General features: G+C 41.2%; 3 protein-coding genes across 15 annotated transcripts in view; 1 reads left to right on the forward strand and 2 right to left on the reverse strand.

Moving 5' to 3' along the window:
• The first annotated feature begins 248 nt into the window (after positions 1-248).
• Positions 249-2,629, forward strand: LOC118213172 (vimentin-like). Its single transcript, XM_035391927.1, has 3 exons — positions 249-827; positions 1,184-1,866; positions 2,333-2,629. The coding sequence occupies exons 1-2, from the start codon at positions 362-364 to the stop codon at positions 1,858-1,860; spliced, it is 1,143 nt and encodes a 380-aa protein (XP_035247818.1). The 5' UTR covers positions 249-361; the 3' UTR covers positions 1,861-1,866; positions 2,333-2,629.
• A 102-nt stretch (positions 2,630-2,731) lies between these two features.
• Positions 2,732-14,530, reverse strand: nop14 (NOP14 nucleolar protein homolog (yeast)). The gene is made up of 19 exons (XM_035391912.1): positions 14,370-14,530; positions 13,858-14,049; positions 13,340-13,474; positions 12,529-12,670; positions 12,261-12,406; positions 11,883-12,017; positions 11,294-11,416; positions 11,035-11,166; positions 10,528-10,834; positions 10,041-10,171; positions 9,825-9,910; positions 9,094-9,229; positions 8,781-8,882; positions 7,985-8,138; positions 6,489-6,648; positions 5,328-5,475; positions 4,199-4,317; positions 3,566-3,721; positions 2,732-3,216 (listed from the first exon to the last, which is right to left on the reverse strand). The coding sequence occupies exons 2-19, from the start codon at positions 14,038-14,040 to the stop codon at positions 3,123-3,125; spliced, it is 2,589 nt and encodes an 862-aa protein (XP_035247803.1). The 5' UTR covers positions 14,041-14,049; positions 14,370-14,530; the 3' UTR covers positions 2,732-3,122.
• A 1,054-nt stretch (positions 14,531-15,584) lies between these two features.
• The window catches only part of add1 (adducin 1 (alpha)), a 34,278-nt gene continuing 28,602 nt past the window's right edge, over positions 15,585-21,260 (reverse strand). For 5 of the 13 annotated variants that reach the window (XM_035391915.1, XM_035391925.1, XM_035391920.1 and 2 more), the window contains one exon: positions 15,585-17,832. In XM_035391915.1, coding sequence (XP_035247806.1) covers positions 17,519-17,832 — 314 coding nt within the window. In that variant the 3' untranslated portion in view covers positions 15,585-17,518. Of the gene's footprint in view, positions 17,833-19,331; positions 19,345-20,167; positions 20,203-21,260 lie in introns of those variants that run through there. The other 8 variants (XM_035391924.1, XM_035391918.1, XM_035391921.1 and 5 more) reach the window with 4 other exon arrangements.

Here is a 21,260-nt window from a genome sequence, read left to right on the forward strand (position 1 = left end):
GCCGGGCACTTACTGCACAGAAAGGACAGTGCAAAATAGCCCCGTGCATGCTCCTGATGCTATGTAGCACCGGGGCGTGAAGGAAGGTCTGACTTATCGTGTCCCATAACAATGCAATGCTAGCTAATGAGCCGTTTCTGGGCTGGCCTTTGTAGAGCATCATAATCCAGATTTGAAGTATGTCTAAAACATGTGTGAGTTTCAAGGCTGGCTGCAAAATTCTTTGTGGATCATATAAAAGCCCGCAGCAACGGCAGGGAAGGGCAGTTCCAGGGTTACCCTGCAGGGAAAATAAGGGCTTCACCGTACCTCCACAGGACTATTCTCAAGCAGGAAAGGCGACCGTAAACCAGCTTCAAAGATGAGAGGCACATCTTACTCCCAGAAGTCCCTGACGGTCTGTGGCTCCAGCAAGATGCGGGTGCAGAGCCCCTCTCCCTCCCGATACCGCAGCTCCTCGTACAGCAGGGGCCGTGCCGGGTTCCAGGGCACCGCCGTGGAGGTCGGGACGGAGATACACCAGCTCCACGCCAACGAGAAGGAGGAGATGCAGGAGCTGAACGTCCGCTTCGCGGGCTACATCGAGAAAGTGCAGGCCCTGGAACAGAGGAACGCGACCCTGCGGGCGGAGCTGGATAATCTGAGGGGGCGCTACAAGGGCGGGCCCACTGGCATTGCCGACGAGTACGAGCTCAAGTTCAAAGAAATGAGGGATCTAATCGAGAGCCTGACCAAAGAGAAAGGAGCGGCCGATATAGAGAGGGGCTATATCGAGGAGGAAGTGGAGATGTGGAGGCTCAAACTGGAAGAAGAGCTAGCTCTCAAAGGTGAGGACCAGCGCAATCATTTTACTGATCTAAGTTCTATGATGACTTAACTTATATCAAAGAATAATTTGACAGATTTTGTGAGAGCTCATTTTAATGTCCCTTTTGTCAAAAATAACAATTGCATGCTAGTTAAATTAATTTCAAAATCAAACAAAAAAACAAAATTAGAGAATAAATACAATAAAGCATATAACAATAAAGTTATAAAATAAAGCATAATCCACAACATGACAATTGTTGCAAAGCTTAAATCATAGAACACTACATGATTACCTTGATAGTTAGCTAAAGACAAAGGCAGGACTTGTAGCATTGGTCTTACAAGTACTGTTCAATTTCTCACCAAATTTTAGCGGAGGCAGAAATGATCCTCCGAGAGTTCCGTGAAGATGTGGACAACGCCACCCTGCAGAAGGCAGATCTCGAAAGGAGAGTGGAACAGCTGGTGGCCGAGATCGAGTTCCTGAAGAAACTGCATGACGAAGAGGTGGCTGACCTCACAAAGCAGATCCAGGAATCAACGGTGACGGTGGAGCTGGACGTCGACCGGCCCGACCTGGCTGCCTACCTGCGCAGCATGCGAGCCGAGATTGAGCAGGTGGCCTCCCGTAATGTGAAGGAGGCAGAGAAGTGGTACAAGACCAAGTTCGACACTCTGAAGGAGCATGCCAGCAAGCATGAAGGCCAGATGCAGACCATGAAGCAGGAGATCACCACCTTCTGCAACCAGGTGACCGACCTGCAGAACCAGATCGACAGCATTCGTGCCCGCAACGCGGCCCTGGAGCAACAGCTAGAAGACATGGAGGTGGGGCACCTGGAGAAGATGGCTGGCCTTGAGCACACCATTGCCCAGCTGGAAAACCAGCTCTGTGAGACCAAGGTAGAGATGGGCAAGTACCTACAAGACTACCAGGACCTCCTCCACATCAAGCTGAAGCTGGATGCTGAGATTGCCACCTACAGGAAGCTTTTAGAGGGGGAGGAGAAGAGGCTGGGTATTTCCTCAGAGGGCGTGTTAGGCCAATAATTCCAGGTGAATAACTGACATCTCAAGTTCATGCTCTCTTCAGGGTGCTTGGTTTGCTATACATTTGCCATTCATGCAGAGAACAATCTACTCGCTACTGTAAACAAGAGTGCAATGCTCTGCACTGCTTTATATTCAACTAAAAAGCCTAACTTCTTTCACAATCATGGACACACTTTTACATCTTGTAACACGTAAATTCATAATTTCTCTTAGTTTACCCGACTTTACTGAAATTATCGGGTAAAGATTTTCTAGTAATCACTTTTTTTTGTAGCTACATCTCACATTCTCTGGCCATTCAAAGCAGATTAGCACCGAGTGCAAACTGCATAGCTACTTCCCTTTACAGTATCCATCTTGTGACAGGGAGATCATTCCAAAAGAAAGATTTGTCAGTTAGTTTGTGTAGCACACTGAGCTGGAAGCTGTCTGTTAAGATCTGCTTCTATCTACATTTTTTTTCTTCCAGCTCTGGAACAGCAGTCACAGAGGAGCGTACCACCTCAGTGTCCCGCAGCATGGAGACTCACACAGCTTCCACAACACCTGCTTGATGCCCCCTCTATCACATTCGGTCCTGAGAAGGCCGTCAGTCGCCCCTGCCAAACCCTTCACATTGGGAGTGTCCATATCCTGAAATGTTAACTTGGCCTCCTGTGAACCGTCCATTTTGACCCCCCCCCCCCCCCAACCCAATGTAACAAAACCAATGATGTTCATGTGTACTAAAGTGCCTCTTAATAAAGCTTGGACTTGAGCACATACAGCTGGCCTGGTTTGTCCATTCTAGTCACTGTCAGGGGAGAAACATCTCAGTAATTTTAAAAATAAGTCAGTGTGTTAATACCAAGTTGTATGAAGCAGTCAGTCACTGTACATGGTTTTTTAATCAAACATGACCTTCAGTTCAGACAGATTTTACACACAGCCTAAAGCAATAACATGGTCAAATGCTGCTATTACTGTTCCAAAAACATAAACATCTGAATTCATGCACATTAAAAAAATCCATAAACAGCAATGTCTCATTTTGAGGTGTGTCACAACAAACTGGAAAAAACTTGAAACAGCTCCAGTTCTGGGTTTATACAAATGATTTACATTTAACATTTTGGCCGCTGATCTTATTTTCTTAGAATTCAATTTGAGGCCTGAGAGCCATAAAGCACAGTATGACCGATTCTCAGCTATCCTGGCCCTATAGCTGCTGGACTTGTCCTTGGAGAGAGAGATCCAATTTGCACCTCCGTGAAATCTGCTCACTTCTTCCTCCGTTTCATGGCTTTCCACTCTCCCTCCTGTGTGGCCAGGCTGCCAAAGAGCTCCTTCACCTTCCTCTTTCTCTCCAAGTCCCTGGAACACACAGCAATGTCGTTTTCAATTTCATTGAAAATGTAATTGAAAATTCACATATTGTCATTTTCAATACACTCAAGGATTCCATAAAGTCTCCAGATGCAAGAACATTACTGTTTACTCCTGCAAAAAGCCACAATAAGACTCAATACAGCTAGGATAAAGGCCATTGCTCAAACACTTCAATAATGGGCTGAAGCAGGATCCAGATGTAATTTTAATTCAAATATTAATGAGACACAATGCTCAAAAGCTTTCAGTCAAAATGACAAGCTCTCACTGAAAACTGCCCTCCAGCCAAAGACCTTACACATGTACAGACAGAGAGCACCAGAGATGTTCATACCTGCTCATGATTTCCGTGAGCTTCTCCCTGGCCAGGAACTTGGTGTCCTTGCGAATCTCCCGAAGAGCGCCTTTGAACTCCTTCTTGTATTTGTGCTTCAGCCTCTCTCGCTCTCGTTCCTGCTTGGAGCTTCCTCGCTTCTTCCCGTAGTCCAGCCTGCGCAGAGAGAGAGATTGTCAGACACATGAATAAAGGGGTACCTCGAAAATAGCCATTGTTTTCCCATGCTTTCTCAGAGGGACCATTTTTAGTTGCTGGGATGGCTTTTTTTTCTATTAGCTTCAACTGAAATAAAAAATCATTAATTTCCAGCCCATATGTTCAATGTTTACAAAACCCAATATCACAATGATAGCATGGAGCCAGATTAAAAAACTGTTTGAAATTGGACTGTATAACCTAAGGCAAAGATGAACTATTTAGATTTGAAATGAACTGAAAATTAATGAACTACCAACCAGTTTTAAGCACAGTTGCATAGCTGTCAGGTAGATTTTGTTATTTGACACTAGGGATTTTTGATGGTCTCTTAGGGTTTATGGACATCAATTTTAACAATGTTTATCCTGGTAAGCCAAATAAAACTAAAATCAAAATAAAACAAAGGTAGTAACGCAAAGGTATTCAACTTACACTTCGACAATTTTGGGCGTAAACAACTTTAAAGGAATGGGCTTCTTTTTATCAAACACCAGTGGAGGCTGCAGTGTTGGGGCACCCGATACAGACACCAGTACTTCCTGGTGAAGGTCCTTAAGAGGTGAGGGGGGACAAAAAGCATTCAAACATTTCTACCAACATTTAAAATCTACATTGTCAATAGATTCAGCCACCAGTTTGATTTCAGAAAAGAATGCACTAGCTTTCACAAATCTGTATTTTCAAAAAACAGGCCATGATAATTTCTAGCCACCTGTGTTTTAAACAAACATTTTTATATACATAACACATACACAGTTAAACAAAAACCTTAACATAATCAGCTAACTATTTTGCCAATAAAGCTCTGCAGTCTTGAGGCATAAATCAGACAAGATACATATGTCATGAACTGATTCCAAATTGAACTGAATGTCACAATCAATATATCTTACAATTTTCTGCATTCTAGGACTCTCTGAGAGCAAGTATCTGAACTATTTAATTAATCAAAACTACATAGTCTCATAACTGAAATACGGGCAATATTGCTCAGGCACTTCATCTTGGACTGTGAACCAGTGCTACTGCATACCACTGGATGCTAATGGAAAATAACGCACATCTGAAAGACTGCTGCACCCACGGAAAGCAGGCCCATCTCACTAGCTACCATACAATGAACCAGAACTGAATGACCTGCCATTTCACATCTAAATCCATAAATCACAGGGCCTACCACTGCAAGGAGTCCTGGGGGCACCCGCCTAAACCTCATCCAGTACATACGCAACATGAACTTTGAGGGGAAACCACTTTAAATATCTCAAAATCTTGCCATAATTCAAAACTTAATGGTCTACAGAGTCTTATGTGACCCTTGGAAACAGATATCTGAGGTAGAATATTAATGATTGCCACCCCAGGAATGTATGTAAATATATGCATAGCAACTGTATTTCCTTGAATAAACTGGGAGCCTCAAAAGACCATAATGCATGTTTTTGGTGTGACACACTGATGGATAATGGGTGCATTTTGGTGTATCATTTACAACTTATGTATCACAACTTAATAGACAAGGTTTGGAGAAGCCAAGTAAACCAATTAATCAGGCAGTCACCTTTATGTGAGTAGAGCAGCTTTCCACAGGTAGATGTTTAGTGAGCAGGATTCTGATAGGTTGAAATATATGGTTGAAGGAAGAAAGTGATTTATAAAGCAACACAGATCTTTTCACCAGGTCCAGGCAGGTAGCCAACAACGACAACCTAAGGAACAAGAAAGCCTAGGTCATTACAACTCATAACTGCCTCCCAGGACACTGCAATGACAAACCGTAGAGATAATAACAGGTAAATCAAGCGTTGAACCAGGCGATTATTCTGGATGTTCTTCGGCGGTTCAAAAGGACTAGCGTGCCGCGTCTTGCTGTACCACAAGCCCTCGAGCCTCAACTGTAACTCCTGTACTTGGCTCTGCGGGGAGCATTCTTGCCCTCTCCCGGAATCGCACTGCTGCGCTAATTACCAGTGCTCTCCGACACTTCAACACGTCACACACGCACGCGCGTGTCAGAATTCCCCTCCGCTGGTCAGCGGAGAATCTGCACAATTATGCAGCTGCTATACACACCCCTGTGAAACGCAGGGGTCATTTTTTCCCCCATTAAGTTCATGTGGCCAGAGGTATGCAGGCCTGGTTTCAGAATAGCACAACGCTGGTGTGAGAACAGGGCAATAAAAATGTACAATTCAGACAGTCGGGTACTTGTACTCATTTCAGCATTCATTGTGTCCTGGACTTGAACCCATTACATCTCAAATCTTCATCTTCAAAAAGTAAAAACCCAGCGAAGATATCCTTTAGACCAGTGATCTTTATTCCTGGTCCTGGCAGGCTGCAGAGTCTGCTGGTTTTTGCTTTTGCCTTAATATTAGCAACCAATTCAGACCCAAGAAACCAGTGAGCACAGGAATAAAGATCACTGTTTTAGACAGTGTTCTACGATGCCTTCACAAATGAGTTATGGTCACAATATATTCAAATAAAGGCAAGTCATTTACAATCAGTCGAACATTGTCTCCAACAATCTAAGCTATTAGAAACTGTATGAAATACAACTGCACATTACTACACTCACCGCATCGTAATCATTACCTCATCAACAGCCCAGTGACATGTGACAAGTAAAACAGCTGTTCTAAGTGGCCATTTTTGGCCAGCATTACAAAACACAGGATTCCTTTCACAGTAGGGGCACATGGATACACTGGCCTCACACCTGTAATGGTCCCTCTCAACCTCACTCAGAAAACTGAGGCCCTGGACTCCGGACAATGGCAGAGTCTTCCTGCTCCATGACTCCGCCCCCTCAGCACTACGAATCACCAGCAGATCACAGTTCTTCCCCACAGGTCTGAAAGGAGGCACGACAGTGTAACCTGAAACACAATGGGAGAGAGGGGCGTGACTCACCTGTCTGTTGGTGTTTGGAGAAAAGGAGGGGTCAGTGGAATAGGCTAAAAGACGGCCTAAAAGCACTTTGAAACTAAAATAGTAGCTTGAAGAGTACAGGCAGTTGGATGTAGTGCAAACTTACCATTTAATGCATTATCTTGCTATTGCAAAGAATGCAGTGGTAAGTCAATGATATGGAACAAAAATATGTTTGCTATTTATACAAGGGTTGGACAAGAAGTTTCAAACCGAAGCTGGGAAATCATAAGGGGGCCTTGAAGATTAGCAACAAGTGCATGATTACATTAGACCATTTTTGTTTTTCGTTAATGTCAAATGCTTTGTGTCAATATACAGATGTAGTAGTTTTCCAGAAAATAACAAGTCATCTTAAACAATCTGAATAGTTTATATTTATATAGTAGTAATGCAATGATCGTAATGTTTGGGAACCACTGAATGTACTGCAATATTTGAAAAATCAATCAAGTTTCTCAGACCATCCCTTGCTGCACTTGCCAAAAAAAGGACCACTTCAAATGTAATCATGGATTTTACATCCACAAACTTTCTAAATGAAATTGCACTTTTTCACCTTCAAAATTTAATTTCCATATTTCCCCAACCACTCAACTTCAAGTTTAATCACTGAAGGGACTGAAAGAATGTATTAGACAGCACTGAAAACAGGAGAGCTTACACTCTCAGACACGTCTGAGTCAATTCTTCTACCCACACACTGACAAATTAACTCATTCAGATGAACGCCTGAGAAAAGCTGGCAGAACCGGAGGCTGTGTGCATGCCGACAGGGGGTTCCTTTCAGACTTCCCAGGCTGGCGGAACGCAACGCTGAGAGAGGTTAAGTGACATCTCGATAGCGGTATTTCACCCAACTCTGTGACCGCTATCAACCCCACTCTTTGCACTGACTTCATCCTGGCAGTAACCGAGGCAATAAGAGCTAAGGCACAGGCCGTGGGCTATTTATACTGGCTTTCAATAAAGGCTCAGCCATTTCTCATCGCATTTTATGAGCGATACTTAACAGTAAGGTCTGAAGAGGGGAAAACAGGGCTGGTGAAGAGGATTTGACAGTATGGTTCTAAAACTGTACACTAGACTTGCAAATTAACCTTTTACGATGGTGTCCATTCTTGCAAAGTACAGTACAAAGCATGTGACCGAAGGCATAGCAACCACCCACAAGATAATCACACGTCTATGGTATAGCGCAGCCTTCACAAGCAGCACAGACCAAGGGAAATGTAACTATGGCAACTGAAAAGAGGGACGTGTTGACCGTGTGACTGCCGGTACCTAGTGACTGCTTCACAGGAACAGCCAGGTGGAGGATACCCAAGAGGAAGTTGATGAGCTCAGGGACGAACCGCTGAGAGAGAGTAACATACTCCAGCGCCAGGCAACACAAAATCAATCCTGAAGTCACTTCCTCCAGCGTGGTTACAGGACACTGAGAAGAGACGCGTAAAAACCACTTACAGGTCTACAACATCGCACCTTATTCACATGCCAAAACACAATAAAGCTCCCCAAATCTTTATGTTTATGTTCTGTAGTTATGTTTGAGAGAACCTCTACATTTCACAGTCCTTAAATCTCATGACAGGTAAGGTTCACACATTAGCCGCTTGAACACCCTTAAAAATAGCATCTTGTACAGTCCGTGGGGGGGAAGCACCCCAGCAGTACTTCCATTGGTAAATGAGCATACAGGATGATGCAATCAAATTAAAGGACAACAGAGATGATAAAAGACTATAATAAGCTATTACTCTACACTAGTGATAACCAACCCTGGAGATCTACATCTGTACCATCCTGTAGGTTTTCAGTCCAACAAAGTACAAATCATTCAACAGCTAGAGATTTTGCTGAGCGGCTAATTAGTCAGGTGTGCCAAATTATGGTTGAAATGAAAACCTACAGGATGGCAGACCTCCAGGAACAGGGTTGGTTACCACTGCTCTACACCCTATAGTGTCTTTGACCTTGACATTATGTTGCAGAATATATTCAGAAATGCACAAAAATGACTTTTAAGCAGCTTTTGAAATGTTCTGTGAACTAACCATTTAAAATACCCAGTACTGACCTTAGTGAGAGCCTGGCTTATATACATTAAGGCTGGGGTGACAACAGGGTGTCGGAAATCAGAAGTAGGAAACAGAAGGGCTGTAATCTTCAGGTAAATGAGCTGAAAGACAAGACAAATCACTTTGCCTCCGTGTTGTTCACACTGAGAGGGACAGACACACAGGCACTGCCTTTCATTGATTTAGATAACCATGCATGCAGAAATATGTTATAATTCACATTTTATCAGAAAATCATTTGAGCGTATCCATTACACATATTTTCACTGTGAACAGTTTAAGAAACTCAAAATAACACAAAATCAGAGGTACCATATCTAGGCCTGGGAAAGATGCTCGACCTTTGACCTCTATAGCTTCCTCCATTTCGTGAGCACTGTCACTGAGTACGGTCTGCATGGCCTTGCAGGCAGCATCTGGGAACAACTGACAGAGGCCATACAACTGCCTGAATTTCCGCCAAAAGCAAATAAAAAAGGGTCAATCGATAAAATATTGCATACAGTAGAAATAGTTCACACAGGTCAGACAAGCAACTTTATTTTTCTGCAGTGATGTCTGAACCAGAGGAAAAACAAGTTCTAAATAACATTTCAGATTAAGCTGTAAGCCCAATTTCTTTTCTGTATTTTCTCAAATATAAACATGTATACTTGGTCACTTTACAGTAATAAAATTTTTTTATTCAAAATACTACTTTATTAGAAAAGGAAATAGCTTGAAATTCACAAGGTTTAGAACTTCCATTTCAATAAAACTCTTGTATCTTAAGTCTTGCAAGAATCCTCCACTTGGATAAGGCCTTAAACTAATATTGGTGCAAAGGTAGCTGTGGTACTATATCCAACATGCACAGATTTACAGACCTGCCCATCTCTGTCCTACAACAGTGGCTTTTGTACCCATTTCCCTTCAAGCACTCAACCACTTCAGTTAGGCTAAATCAAACAGAGCATAGGCCATACTTGATTTTGTTCAGGTAAGAAAAAAGAGACAGAAGTTTCATATGGGGTGGGGAAGGGAACTGGTAAACTGTTACTCACGGGATGAGCTTGTTTATTGTGCCAAGTTCAGGAGGACTCCGCGTGGCCAGCTCTCCAAGGTATTCCAGAAGGAAGCCAAATAATTTCTGGAAGATATATCAAGTAGTTTTGTTGCAAAAATCCACTTCTCATCCGAATTTGTGAGAGAAAACATATTGAATACAATTCTTCTCCTGCGTACAATAGTTCATTAATCAACCAGTGCTAAAACCTCACCTGCAGTTTGAGCTTGTTGCCCACAGCTAGACTCGGGTGATTGCACTTCTGTATTCTCTCCACAATGAGGCACTGTTTCTCAGGAGTATGTCCGTGGATTACAGATTTCAAGTCACTGTAACTCTCTGGAGCTGGGAAATCAAGGAACACAGGCATTGAATTTGTTTCCTGGGGTGTGTACATTCAAAAATGCATATCGAAATGACAACAGCTATTCATTTTTATGAATTTTTTCAATTTTTCCAATCCAGTCCAATCATGCTCAGTTGTCAAAATGTACTCTGTGCTTAAATGCAAACTAACACTTATACCTGTTAGTCTATGTAATGTAACAAGAGTGACAATCAACTACATTTAAAAAAAATACTGTAGGCGAAATGCTTCCTCCAATGACACTCTAACCATATTTATGCTGAACCCACTGTGGTGCTTGAACCCTAAGGACAGTTGCCATTAATAACTCAGCACCAGCAGAGTCACCTCTTACCTGTGAAGGTGTACGGAAGCTCTGCTTTAGCAGCGTCCTGTTGGGCCAGTCGCTCTTCTTCGCTCACGGAGCTGGAGGGTTTGGGTGTCAGCTCCTCTTCTCCCTCACTGTCCTGCTCTGAGTCCAGGTCAGAGTGGCTGTCCTCCTCCTCCTCATCGCTGCCGTCATTCTCGTCCTCACTCTCTGCATCCGACTGAGATTCTTCCTCCTGGCCACTCTCTCCCTCCTCTTCCTCATCATCACCATCATCATCATCACCTTCCTCGCCCTCTTTCTCTAACTCCTCTTCTATATTCCATTTCCCATCCTTTGAAAGGTAATACAAGCATGAGATTAAAAACAGGTCAAGAAAATGTATCATCTCCTTTTTCTCATTCAGGATGCCAAATCAAATCCGCTGAAATGTAGTCAGTCAGTTTAAGAGATCAAAACAGCAACCTACAGGCTGCTAATAAAAAGCAATGCCAAAGATGGCAGGGAAGGACCGATGGAAGTCTCCACGCTCACCTGATAGGAGAGTGCGCGCTTGTCTTCTTTGTCGAGGATGAAGCCGTCGTTCAGGTCATCAGCGGACCAGTGAACCTGCTTTTTGCTCTTGCTCTCCTCCACGTCACCCTGCATTCTGCGCAGTCGGTCAGCCTGGGGAACAACACACGCACTCAGTATAGGAAAAGCTTTCGGTTTGGTGCGAAGGCAAAGTGAATCTAGATCCGGGCCACGGTTGTGATGATTCCACATGTGGCGCAAACAGACTCTGCTACTCTACCTCCAGCTTGTGAAGCCGCTCCTTCTCCTCCCGTGCCACCTCCTCTGGAGTCTTCATTTTCTCAGAGGGCTGAGCCTTCATGTCGAAGCCCAGCTCCCGCACCATCATATCATATTCCTCCAGCTGTTGCGCGGGCACACACACACAAACACACACACACCATAGCCAAGTCCTTTAATAGACAAGCCTGCCATTTTACCTCAAGTTGGATTTTCAAAGTAATAGTCTTAAAAACAGTGAAGACATGCCTTGATACTCCTGCCTTGAACAAACTACTGAATCTGCAAATTGAGTATGGCTTATAATCAAGATAAACAATCATCATGCACTGAAGTAATTTCATCTCGCTGAATTGAACTTAAACAATTTTGAAATATATAGGTGCTGATGTGGGAAAGCTAAGAGAATAAAAATTGCCAGGACTCTTAAGATACTTTAAGTCATTATTTGGTGAGTGCTATCAATTTTTATCCTCACAGATCCCATAAATCCACAAATCTTACACTCCCCTCCTTGCATTACACAGTTAAAAATGCAGACTTAAATATACTCGCAGTACATACAATTCTCTGAATTCTTTCCATTTTACCTTTGGCTTATTTTCATCTTCCTTGGCTTCAGATTTAGGGGGCTTTTTGGACAAAAGAAGCTGGATGGACTTCCAGTCTTGGTCCAGTTTCTCAGTCAGCTCCTGGGCCTCTTCTTTCTGGTTCTGGCGCTCTCTCTGGTCAGCAGATTGACAATATCATTGCACTTCAGAAACAGCAGAAGGATGAAAACCAACAATCCACTTGTCCAGAGAAAAACTTCACATACATTGCCTTCATTAACTCCTCAAATCTATGGCACACTGTTAAGTTGCCTTATTTGAAACATTAGCCAAACGATAGATTTTCGGGTCTAGGCTGGAAGGTTCAGGCCCCACACGTGACTTTCTCTTTCTTAAACAAAAAGAAAGGGACCTTACCTTCTCCTGTTTGGACTTGATGATCAATTCCTCAATAAGTTCCTGTCGGGATTTTGGCTTTTGGCCATCCTCACTCCCCTTTTCCCCTGCTGTCTTCTTCCGGAGCAATCCACCTCCCCCGCCAAAGTGCGAGGCCGTGAGCTCCGCTGAAATAAACGGAGCACAGTCATTCAGTCACAGGGGACAAAGACAAAAAACTGCTCTTCCTTCACAGGATCTTATCAGTCAACAGGGAAGACATTGTGACTCTGCAGCCAATGACATATACCAGAAAGCAGGCCTTTCTCCTCCGAATCACTGTCACTGTCAAGAGCATCATTGAACTTCTCAATTTCTGAAAGGGATTGGCCATAATGGGTCAGCTCCTCCTCCTCATTCAAGTTGTAAATGTCCTTCTTCCCATTTGTGCGCTGAAGACCAAAGACAGTGAATGGCACATAAGCTCACAAACTTTTAATACAATTCTAACAATGGATTTCAGTGATTATGAGGTTATAACTTGTTATAATTTTATGATAACATCATTATTTTAACACAATGAAATAACTATTTATAAAGCACAAATGTAAAAATAAAAAATAAAAAAGAAATAGGACAAAAAAATGGACAATAAAAGGTCATGAAAAGAAAATAAGTCATAAAAATAAAGACTAATAAATATTAGTCACCACTAAAGGCAAGTCTAGAAAAACTGCTTTTAAAGAAGACTTTAAAATTATGAGTCTTCACACTTCTGATACATTCAGGCAAAGCATTCACCAACTTAAGAGCTTGCACAGAAAAAGACCTTGTTCTGGATATATTCCTAAATTAAGTAGTATTCCAGGAAAGTTTCCATAAGTTGTTTAGTAAAACCCAAGCTCACAGACACCACCCACTGTTTTGCTATAATTTCAATTTGGTTTAAGGTACCCAGATTATAGTGACTCCATAATCAAAGTTTCCATTGCTTAAAATGAGACACCACTTTGGATGTTTTATTTTACTTTTGAGACTTCCTGGGCATACCATCATTGCTTGAATTATTAAGGACATTTAACAGTCACAATATGCAGGCTTGTCTTTAGGATATTACATACCTGTCTCTCCAGAGCAAACCTTTTCAAGATTTTGTCTTCTGGGGCCATTTTTGTGTCATATTCTCCAAACCTCCTGTCAATGAACTTATTTGACTTGTCCTTCTGTTTGTACTCCTTTAGTAGCGTGTCTTTGCGCTGAAAAAACAAATGACAGATGAAGAAATAAAGGGCCAAGTTACTTAAACAAACTTAAGAAAACAGGGCCAGCAGGGCTTGGGAGTTTGGCTTGCTTAGATTTTGTGAAACATCCTGGTAAAATTGAAGTTGTAATTTGGCATCACTTTGACATAAATAATAAAACATATCTTTAGGAACTGTGTTTACAGATGAACATACGGTATACGAGTTGTATATGCGAGTACCTTCGCTTTTAACACTGGAAACGTTTTTGTTGAGACTTTACACTACAAGTCACATGGCAGGCAGGACAACGGAGCAAATGGGACTCATACTGTACAGACACATTTTAAGATGTTTAATTGTATCATTTATTTTGTTGTTTAATAACACAACAGTACCTTCTGAATAGCTTTCGATCTGGATACACCTGGGAGGCCGACATCGTGTTTTGTCTTTCGCCCAAGCACTTCAAACTTCTTCCTATTGATCTTCACCTCGAATGGGTTATTCTTTATCTCTGTGGTGGTTTTTGTCCGGCGGACTTTATCCGCAAGACTCTTCTTCTTCTGGGGTTTACCCATCTGGAAATTCTGAAACATGGATTACAATGAACAAATATAGCCTACGTTCATTTTGCTCCAAATATATTTGCAAGCTACCATTTCTGCCAATGCACTAATCCTGTTCCAACCAGGAATTTATCCATTTATAAAATAAACAATCTATCAAAAATGATGCAACTCGCCAAAAGCCTAGCATTGTCAGGGTGCCAGCTAACAAATCATGTGAACCGTTAACTAAGTACATACACCAGTTATGATACTTGTAGGAATATTTTGAAATGTAGCCAATGCAAAAAGTCGCTCGCTAGTTACAAATATGGCATGAAATTTAGCGGAGGAGCATTTACCTTACATGGATATAAAGCGGTAAAAGAAACGTAGCTACTATACTGCCGGTGAAATCTTAAATCGTCTTTATTAATTAACTAATATTGTATAAATTGTAACAACTAGCTAATCCAATCGAGGCGCACGTTTTCTTCCACTGTAAACCAACATGTTAAAGGACAGAGTTCAGAGTTCAGATTTTTTCTACAAATATCACTTGCGATTTTATTTATCGCCGTCTACTGGTGGTCTTCCACATACATTCTACCGCTCTGACAATTCTGTGTTTCCCCACTACTATATTATTACAGAGCCTTATTTTTATGCGACAACACTATACGTATTTTTCCTACAGTTACTTAAGCTATAAATGAATTAATATGGAAGAAACGCTCGCTCTTGGGCGGTGGATAGGTTTCTTGCCTTTCTCATACCAGCATGGTTTCTGACTCTGTCCAAGGAGTTATGCTGCCATGGTAACCTCTGGACAGGGGCTATATGTTACCTACCCTACTCTTTTTGTTTCTTTGTTTTCTACTCAGACTGTACATCTTCCCTAACTCTTTTTTTTATTTCCCACTCTCATCACTTGGGCAACTGTCCCCCCTTCCCCTAAGTCACCCCAAAGCCTGCTGTCTTTCCCCCATACGTCCACTGCTCCTGTCTGTCCCCCATCCCACAGTCTGGTGCCGTCCAGTTTCTTCCTACAAATCTTCCAGAGCGTTTTCTTGCAACTGTTGCTTCTGGCTTGCTGTATGGGGGTTTAGGCCAGGGTAAACTGTTAAGTGTATTATGACAAATCCTTTGTAAAATGCACTTTATTTATAAAGAATTATTGAAGAAAATATTATTCACTGGAAGCAAAATAAAACAAGCTGCCGATATAGCAAGCCATTTTTCATGAATATTTGTGCTTTTCAGGGGATGCGTTTTTGGAGCTGCTCAATCAAGACAGATAATGTACTGGATTCCAATAACTGTATTACTAGTCTTAATTCATATATACAGATGGATTTCAATAGTCAAATTATTGTCATCTCACATCAGTGAAGAATTATGATGCATGCTAGTTTAGTGTGTGCACACATCTGAATACCATGGAACCAGCATTGTCGTCCCCTCTTGTTTGATAGTGCTCAATTTCACTCTCATAAAACCTTTAATACCAGGGAAAAAAGGTGCATGAATTCAGTTTTTCTCCTCTCACACATTTCAAATCAATATAAACTCAAACATGGTTTCAAATGAAGTTCTTTATTCATGGATGAAATAAAACAGTGCCATGAAAAATGTGGAAGGGATGGTATAGCACATAGATGTATTGAAAATAGTGCAGATAATACAAACAAGGTTTAAAGTAACTGCGTTCATAAAACAGAACTCAACATCTAAGTGACTCAACTGAAATCCGACAGGTGGCTTAGTATTGTTATTAATTAAACATGTCAATAAAGCACAATATAGCAAAGGAAAGAGGGTTGCAGTCAATGTACAAAGACAAACTATACAAGCTTTAAGCCTTTTATGCCATGCAGTCCTTCAAAAACATGTTGCTGTTTTGCACAAAACGTATAACCGATTTATAGTGGTTTTTTACCAAGCTTCACAATGATCAAGGGTAATCGACATTGGTCCGATGTCAATGCCTGCCCAAGGCATGTATGCCATAGTGTTAATTTGCCTCTGTAGCATTACTGTGTCCAAGTGATTTTGAAGTGAATGAAACTCTTTTATGATGGAGTTTCGGAGTTCAGTGAAAATCCAGGAGGTGCAGTAGGACAGCAGGCCCTTTAAAAAAAATTTCGATGTCCACGCTGTAAAATGCAATCCACTTTATAGCTTGGACTTTTGCCAGTTAATTTATCACTGAAACGCCAGAAAAAGGGATGGGCTAAACTATGACAGCTAGTGCATATTTGAGGTGTACTCAGCCAAGGCTTGCTCTGGCATCATATACATAGCCAAACAAGATGGTGAAAGCCCCAGAACTGATAAACTAACATGAGCTGGACGTGCAGACACAGGAAGGCACCACGTTATTCTTCACTGAAATCTAATATTGGCTACCAATGCTTTGCGCAGTACATGCTCTTCAAAAGATGAACCAACCAGTTTATTGCATTCAGAAACCATCGGTTTGGAGACACAGTGAATGTAGACCACTGCCTTTGTACCACCGTTTTTCTAATGCTTACAGCATATTTTGAACAAATTTTCAATTGTGAGAGATGATGGCTCAGGACGCAATAAAGGCAGCACAAGAATATCTCCAAAAAAGCCAAACGGATTATGAACCTATCTAAAGAAACAAAATGGAGATTCCGACAGCCATTTTGAATTCCCACAGGTACTTCTCTCATATGATGGCAAATAGAAAGCCACATGTTTCTGAGAGATAAGAAAATTAAAAATTAATATTTGGGAAATGGGAGTGTAGGGTAAAACATTGCTGCCATGCTCTAGGTGTCATAGTAACTAAAGCCATAGAAACAATTTCCTTCATGATAAAATGTTCTGTTTTTTTTTAAGGAGCCATGTGGTTTATAACTCAGTGCTCTTCCAATCCTGAAAATATCCAGAAAAATCAGCAATTGCAGTCTACTTATCTCTGAAGTAATATGTTGGGAGTATATTAATATGGAGTATAATGCTTTTACCATTGTGGCATCAGGCCATGATATCCTATATATTAATACAGAGAAGGATCGCCTTCTTTGGACCCCAAAATCACCTGTAGCTCCAGAACAAAAAGGTTCAATGCTATTGGATTTGAAGAATTAGCACCGTGCATTTTGTTCGTATTTTTAAAATCATGGATTATCACCACGTAAATGACATAGTAATTTTTTTGCATTCCCCATTTTAAAAAAGACAGTTTTGATACATCCCAATACATATTTATGGTTAATTGGGTTTAGTAATACAAAAAATGGAATTAAGTCTACTGCTCACTTCGAGTGTGGACCTAAATATACATGCGTAACAAGCCACAGAACTGCACTTGACCAGACATAATGCAGTCATTCACCACTAGAAGCGACTGTGTTAAAATCTTAGGCAATCTGATCCTTATTTTAATTGGCACACACTAGAGGTGAACACTAGATAAGCCAAACAAATGGAATAATCAAATTGAAGGTGTGGCCTGTTGCCTGAGAGACACAAAAGTTTAGGACTCTGTCTTCTTCTTGTTTTTCTTCAAAAAGGAGGGAGTGCGGAACTTCTTCTTCTTCTTGGAGGGAGACTTGCTGGGTGACTCATCGCTGCCCTGGTCCGCTGCCGCTGCAGGGTCCTCAGGGGCATCGGGGGCAGCTGGGGGCTCTTGGTCCTCAGGCTGGGGTGGCTCCTCTGTTTGCTCTGGGGCAGGGTCGTCGGGGGGGAAGACGGGGGCTTCGGAGGGTTCATCTGGGGTCAGGTCGGGTAGAGTCTGTCTTAAAGTGGCGGCGTCACTCTCGTCCTTGTAGGTTTGCTCCTGCTGAGACTCTGTTGGTGAGGATGGAAGAGTAGGCAGGGGCAGTAGGAGGAGAGAGTAAAGCAGGGGAGAGGAGAGAAAAATGTGAGGGATGAGGCCAGAGGGAGGGAGGAAGAAGACTCAATTCGTTCTGATAAATGCTGGTTATTTGCAGGAGGTCACAAGTTCAAGTAGGCAAAAAACAACAGCAAGTTGTTTTGATCCCTATTTTTCGCAAAGAAGAATAAAATGGTACTCATAAAAATAGTTGATTACTTCGAGCAGAAATGTGATTATACTTTATCACTGCACTATTAAAATAAATGTAATGTTTTTGTACAAAACCTGTTTTTTAAGGGAACTCAGGAGGGATCTCAAAAGTTTAATTACATTTCATTTAACTTCAAAATGAGTGCATTTCAACCATAAATATGGAGCTTTTTCATGCACGAATGATTGTTGACAGGAGATACCTCTGTTTTATAGAGTTCCTGTTGTACAGAAAGCTCTCTGAGTGACAGGGATGCTTAGTCATTAAAAAGGAGCCAAAGTAGTAGGCTAAGTCCTGATAATTCTTCAGCTTTTTAATAATATTCCAATGTATTCACCCAGAATTATAAGCTTCCACAGAGGTTGTTCTCAAACAACAATACACAAGACAAATCCGCCATTCTGCCAAGTCTGAGCTCCATATAGCCAAACAAGGCCCAAGCATAATGTCCCTCAGAGTCCCTAAAATGTGTAATTAGACTGTGATCTAAGCTGCTCCAACTACAATCACCTGAGTCAGAATTGCACATTTATTAATATGATAGCACCAGTTCCACAGAGCCATTACAGTATAGCTCATCTACTGGGAATCTGAAATGTGTTCCATCATGGCTTTCAAAGATCACAGCAGTCATTTGACAGTGCACCAAAGCCAGTCCCTGAGGACCAGCGAGGGTCAGGGGTGACCTCTGTGGATATGCTTAATACACCATCAGCACTGACACACACTAAAGGTTTTCCTTCATAATTTACGGTGGGACCTGTAGTAAATTTGCACAGCTCTGCTACAGCCATTGACCAAGCACACATTTTTCCAAAAAATAAAACTGTTTCTTTGACCCTCCTTTCATAACTGCACTGCTACACTACAGGTCTGAACTCAAGTTCACTGCATCTACTGCAAAGAGAAAACCAACTTCTACTTTTGCCATCTGATTCCTGCTTCTGTAAACAGGCTGCAGACTAAGTGCCAAATTCAATTCAGTTACAGCTGACTTGTGTTCAATCCTGACAAATCAAATGCTGTTCTCTTTAACACCAAATTGCCACACATTGAGACACCTTTTCACTTCCTTATGCATTTTCAACCAGAAAGGGACCCCCGAAAGGGACAAAAAAAAATTGACTCTAACCATATACAACAAACTGTATGGTAATGCTAAGCCAAACTCAAGCTTTAAACTGCAAAGCATTAAAAAGCATTTCTTTTATGAAGGGCCACACTCCATACAAAAAATAAATAAATAAAAATAATTTATACCTGGGATGGATATCTGCTGGATACAAAGAGAACATTTAATAATCTTTCAACACAATACCTGCAACAGGAAGTCATGTCATAATTCTATGTGAAGGATTAAGGCATTTTTACACACTTTTCAAGTAAATGAGAACGGTAGATGTCTCACAAATTGTTAAACTTGAAGAAAGGAAAGAGAGAGAACAAGTTACGGTAAAGACAGTTGCTGCCAGGTGTATCTCAGGTCTCTCACTTGCCCAAGCCTTTTCATTTCAACGTGTAAACAAAACCTGGTCATTGAGATACAGATGAAGACCGTTTTCAAAAGCTGCTGACTCACACGGTCAGGATTGCTGTAACACGCTCGCTAGAATCCAGCTTTCAGGCTGAATGCATTCAGGTCAATTTAAACTAGAACTGGCTTGACAATTCTAAATGATACAGCAAAATGACAAGCCGGATCACTGGGTTTTAACACATACTTTAACGCATACAGCTTCCTACGTACATATTTCATGCCTCTGCACCCTCACAGCCAGTCAAGTTTCTGTTGTGGCAGATGGCATTTAAACTGATTTATTTTTTACTGATTCATTTATTTTTATTTTTTCACCACATGGTCCATGGCAATGGTTGCAGTTTTATTTGGCTTAAAACCGTGAGAGACTTGGAGGATGGTCAAATGAGAAGACTGCTGAAACAGCACCTGTCACCAAAATGAACTCGGACAGAAAGGAGGCCTGGTGAGAGAGAGAGAGCCCCAGCTGATAGGTTAGGCCACAGAAAAGCAGGACAGAGAAGCCATGCGAGCAGGAGATAGGAGCGGAACACAGGCATGGGATGTGGAACAGTACTTACTATGGCAACAGGTACTCTTTTGCATTTCCATCTCCTGATTGTAACGCAGCCACAAAGAAGAAAAAGCACAAGTGGAAAAAATGTCTATGCAGGTCAATCACAGCCACCGTGTTAAACCAAAAGGAAAAATAAAATAAAACACCAGGAAAAAAAGAATGGGCAAAGGCCATTCTTACAAGACCCCGGAAATGAGAATGGAGAGGTGAATGGGGAAGATAAAAGACAAGTGATACAATCTCAAAAGACAGTAAGAGATTAGATTACACCTGGCTTTTAGAAGTCTCAATCAAATCATACTAGACCCCCTCTTTCTTTGCAAGGCAACATATAACACTATTCTTACCATTCTAATACTGTCCCAAGGACTCAAGGATGAATATAGGATTCCAGGGTTTGGTGTAGGTTGTAGAGAGTACTTGTAATTATACAACAAAAAACCTAACCCTGCTATAGTCCCCTGGAAAGCCAAATTCAAATGTTTCAGTTCAACAATATGCCCACCCAACTGAGGTAGCATTTTTACTATTTAATATTAAATGTGTAAAATGTAATATTTAACATTACACTGTTATGACAATTTATATAATTAATAAAAAATTATGAAATGTAATTGAATCTTGGCTTGAAAATTATGTCTTGCCCTATTACATGACATGTCTGACATGCATAGCAGTCTTCTGATTCTGCTCAATTTTGTTCTTTTTAAAAATGGATTTCATCAAAGGAACTCTGCTATTACCACTTTTTTATCCTGAAATCTCAAAAGTATAGGTGTAATCCAAATGTAATAAAGACCAAGAGGTGAAAGGGATGTTAAATAAAAAGTAATAGTAAATAATGCACATTATAAATGTATAAAATATGCATGACTAATCTCATTAAATTTGGTAAACTGAATTGCAGTTTAATTCAGTCTTTTGCAGACAAAGCAAAAGTTTTATTGCTTTAAAAAGAATAATTATTTGATAGATGAATCTCACCTCTAGTATAGTTCATTAACAAACACTTCAGTCCTTACTTCATATGAGAAGCAAGTTTTTTTCAAGGACAAATAGCTATATATTTACCTTCTAAATGTTTTAATATAGAATA

The sequence above is a fragment of the Anguilla anguilla genome, chromosome 14, assembly GCF_013347855.1.
Source record: "Anguilla anguilla isolate fAngAng1 chromosome 14, fAngAng1.pri, whole genome shotgun sequence".
Classification (NCBI taxonomy): Eukaryota; Metazoa; Chordata; class Actinopteri; order Anguilliformes; family Anguillidae; genus Anguilla; species Anguilla anguilla.

Coding starts and splice junctions, on each gene's coding strand:
- LOC118213172 (XM_035391927.1), top strand. CDS start 362: ATGAGAGGCACATCTTACTCCCAGAAGTCCCTGACGGTCTGTGGCTCC. Junction 828..1,183: donor AGAAGAGCTAGCTCTCAAAG/GTGAGGACCAGC, acceptor ACCAAATTTTAG/CGGAGGCAGAAATGATCCTC.
- nop14 (XM_035391912.1), bottom strand. CDS start 14,040: ATGGGTAAACCCCAGAAGAAGAAGAGTCTTGCGGATAAAGTCCGCCGG. Junction 13,475..13,857: donor GATCGAAAGCTATTCAGAAG/GTACTGTTGTGT, acceptor TTGTTTTTTCAG/CGCAAAGACACGCTACTAAA. Junction 12,018..12,260: donor TCAAGTCCAAACAGGAGAAG/GTAAGGTCCCTT, acceptor TCTGCTGACCAG/AGAGAGCGCCAGAACCAGAA.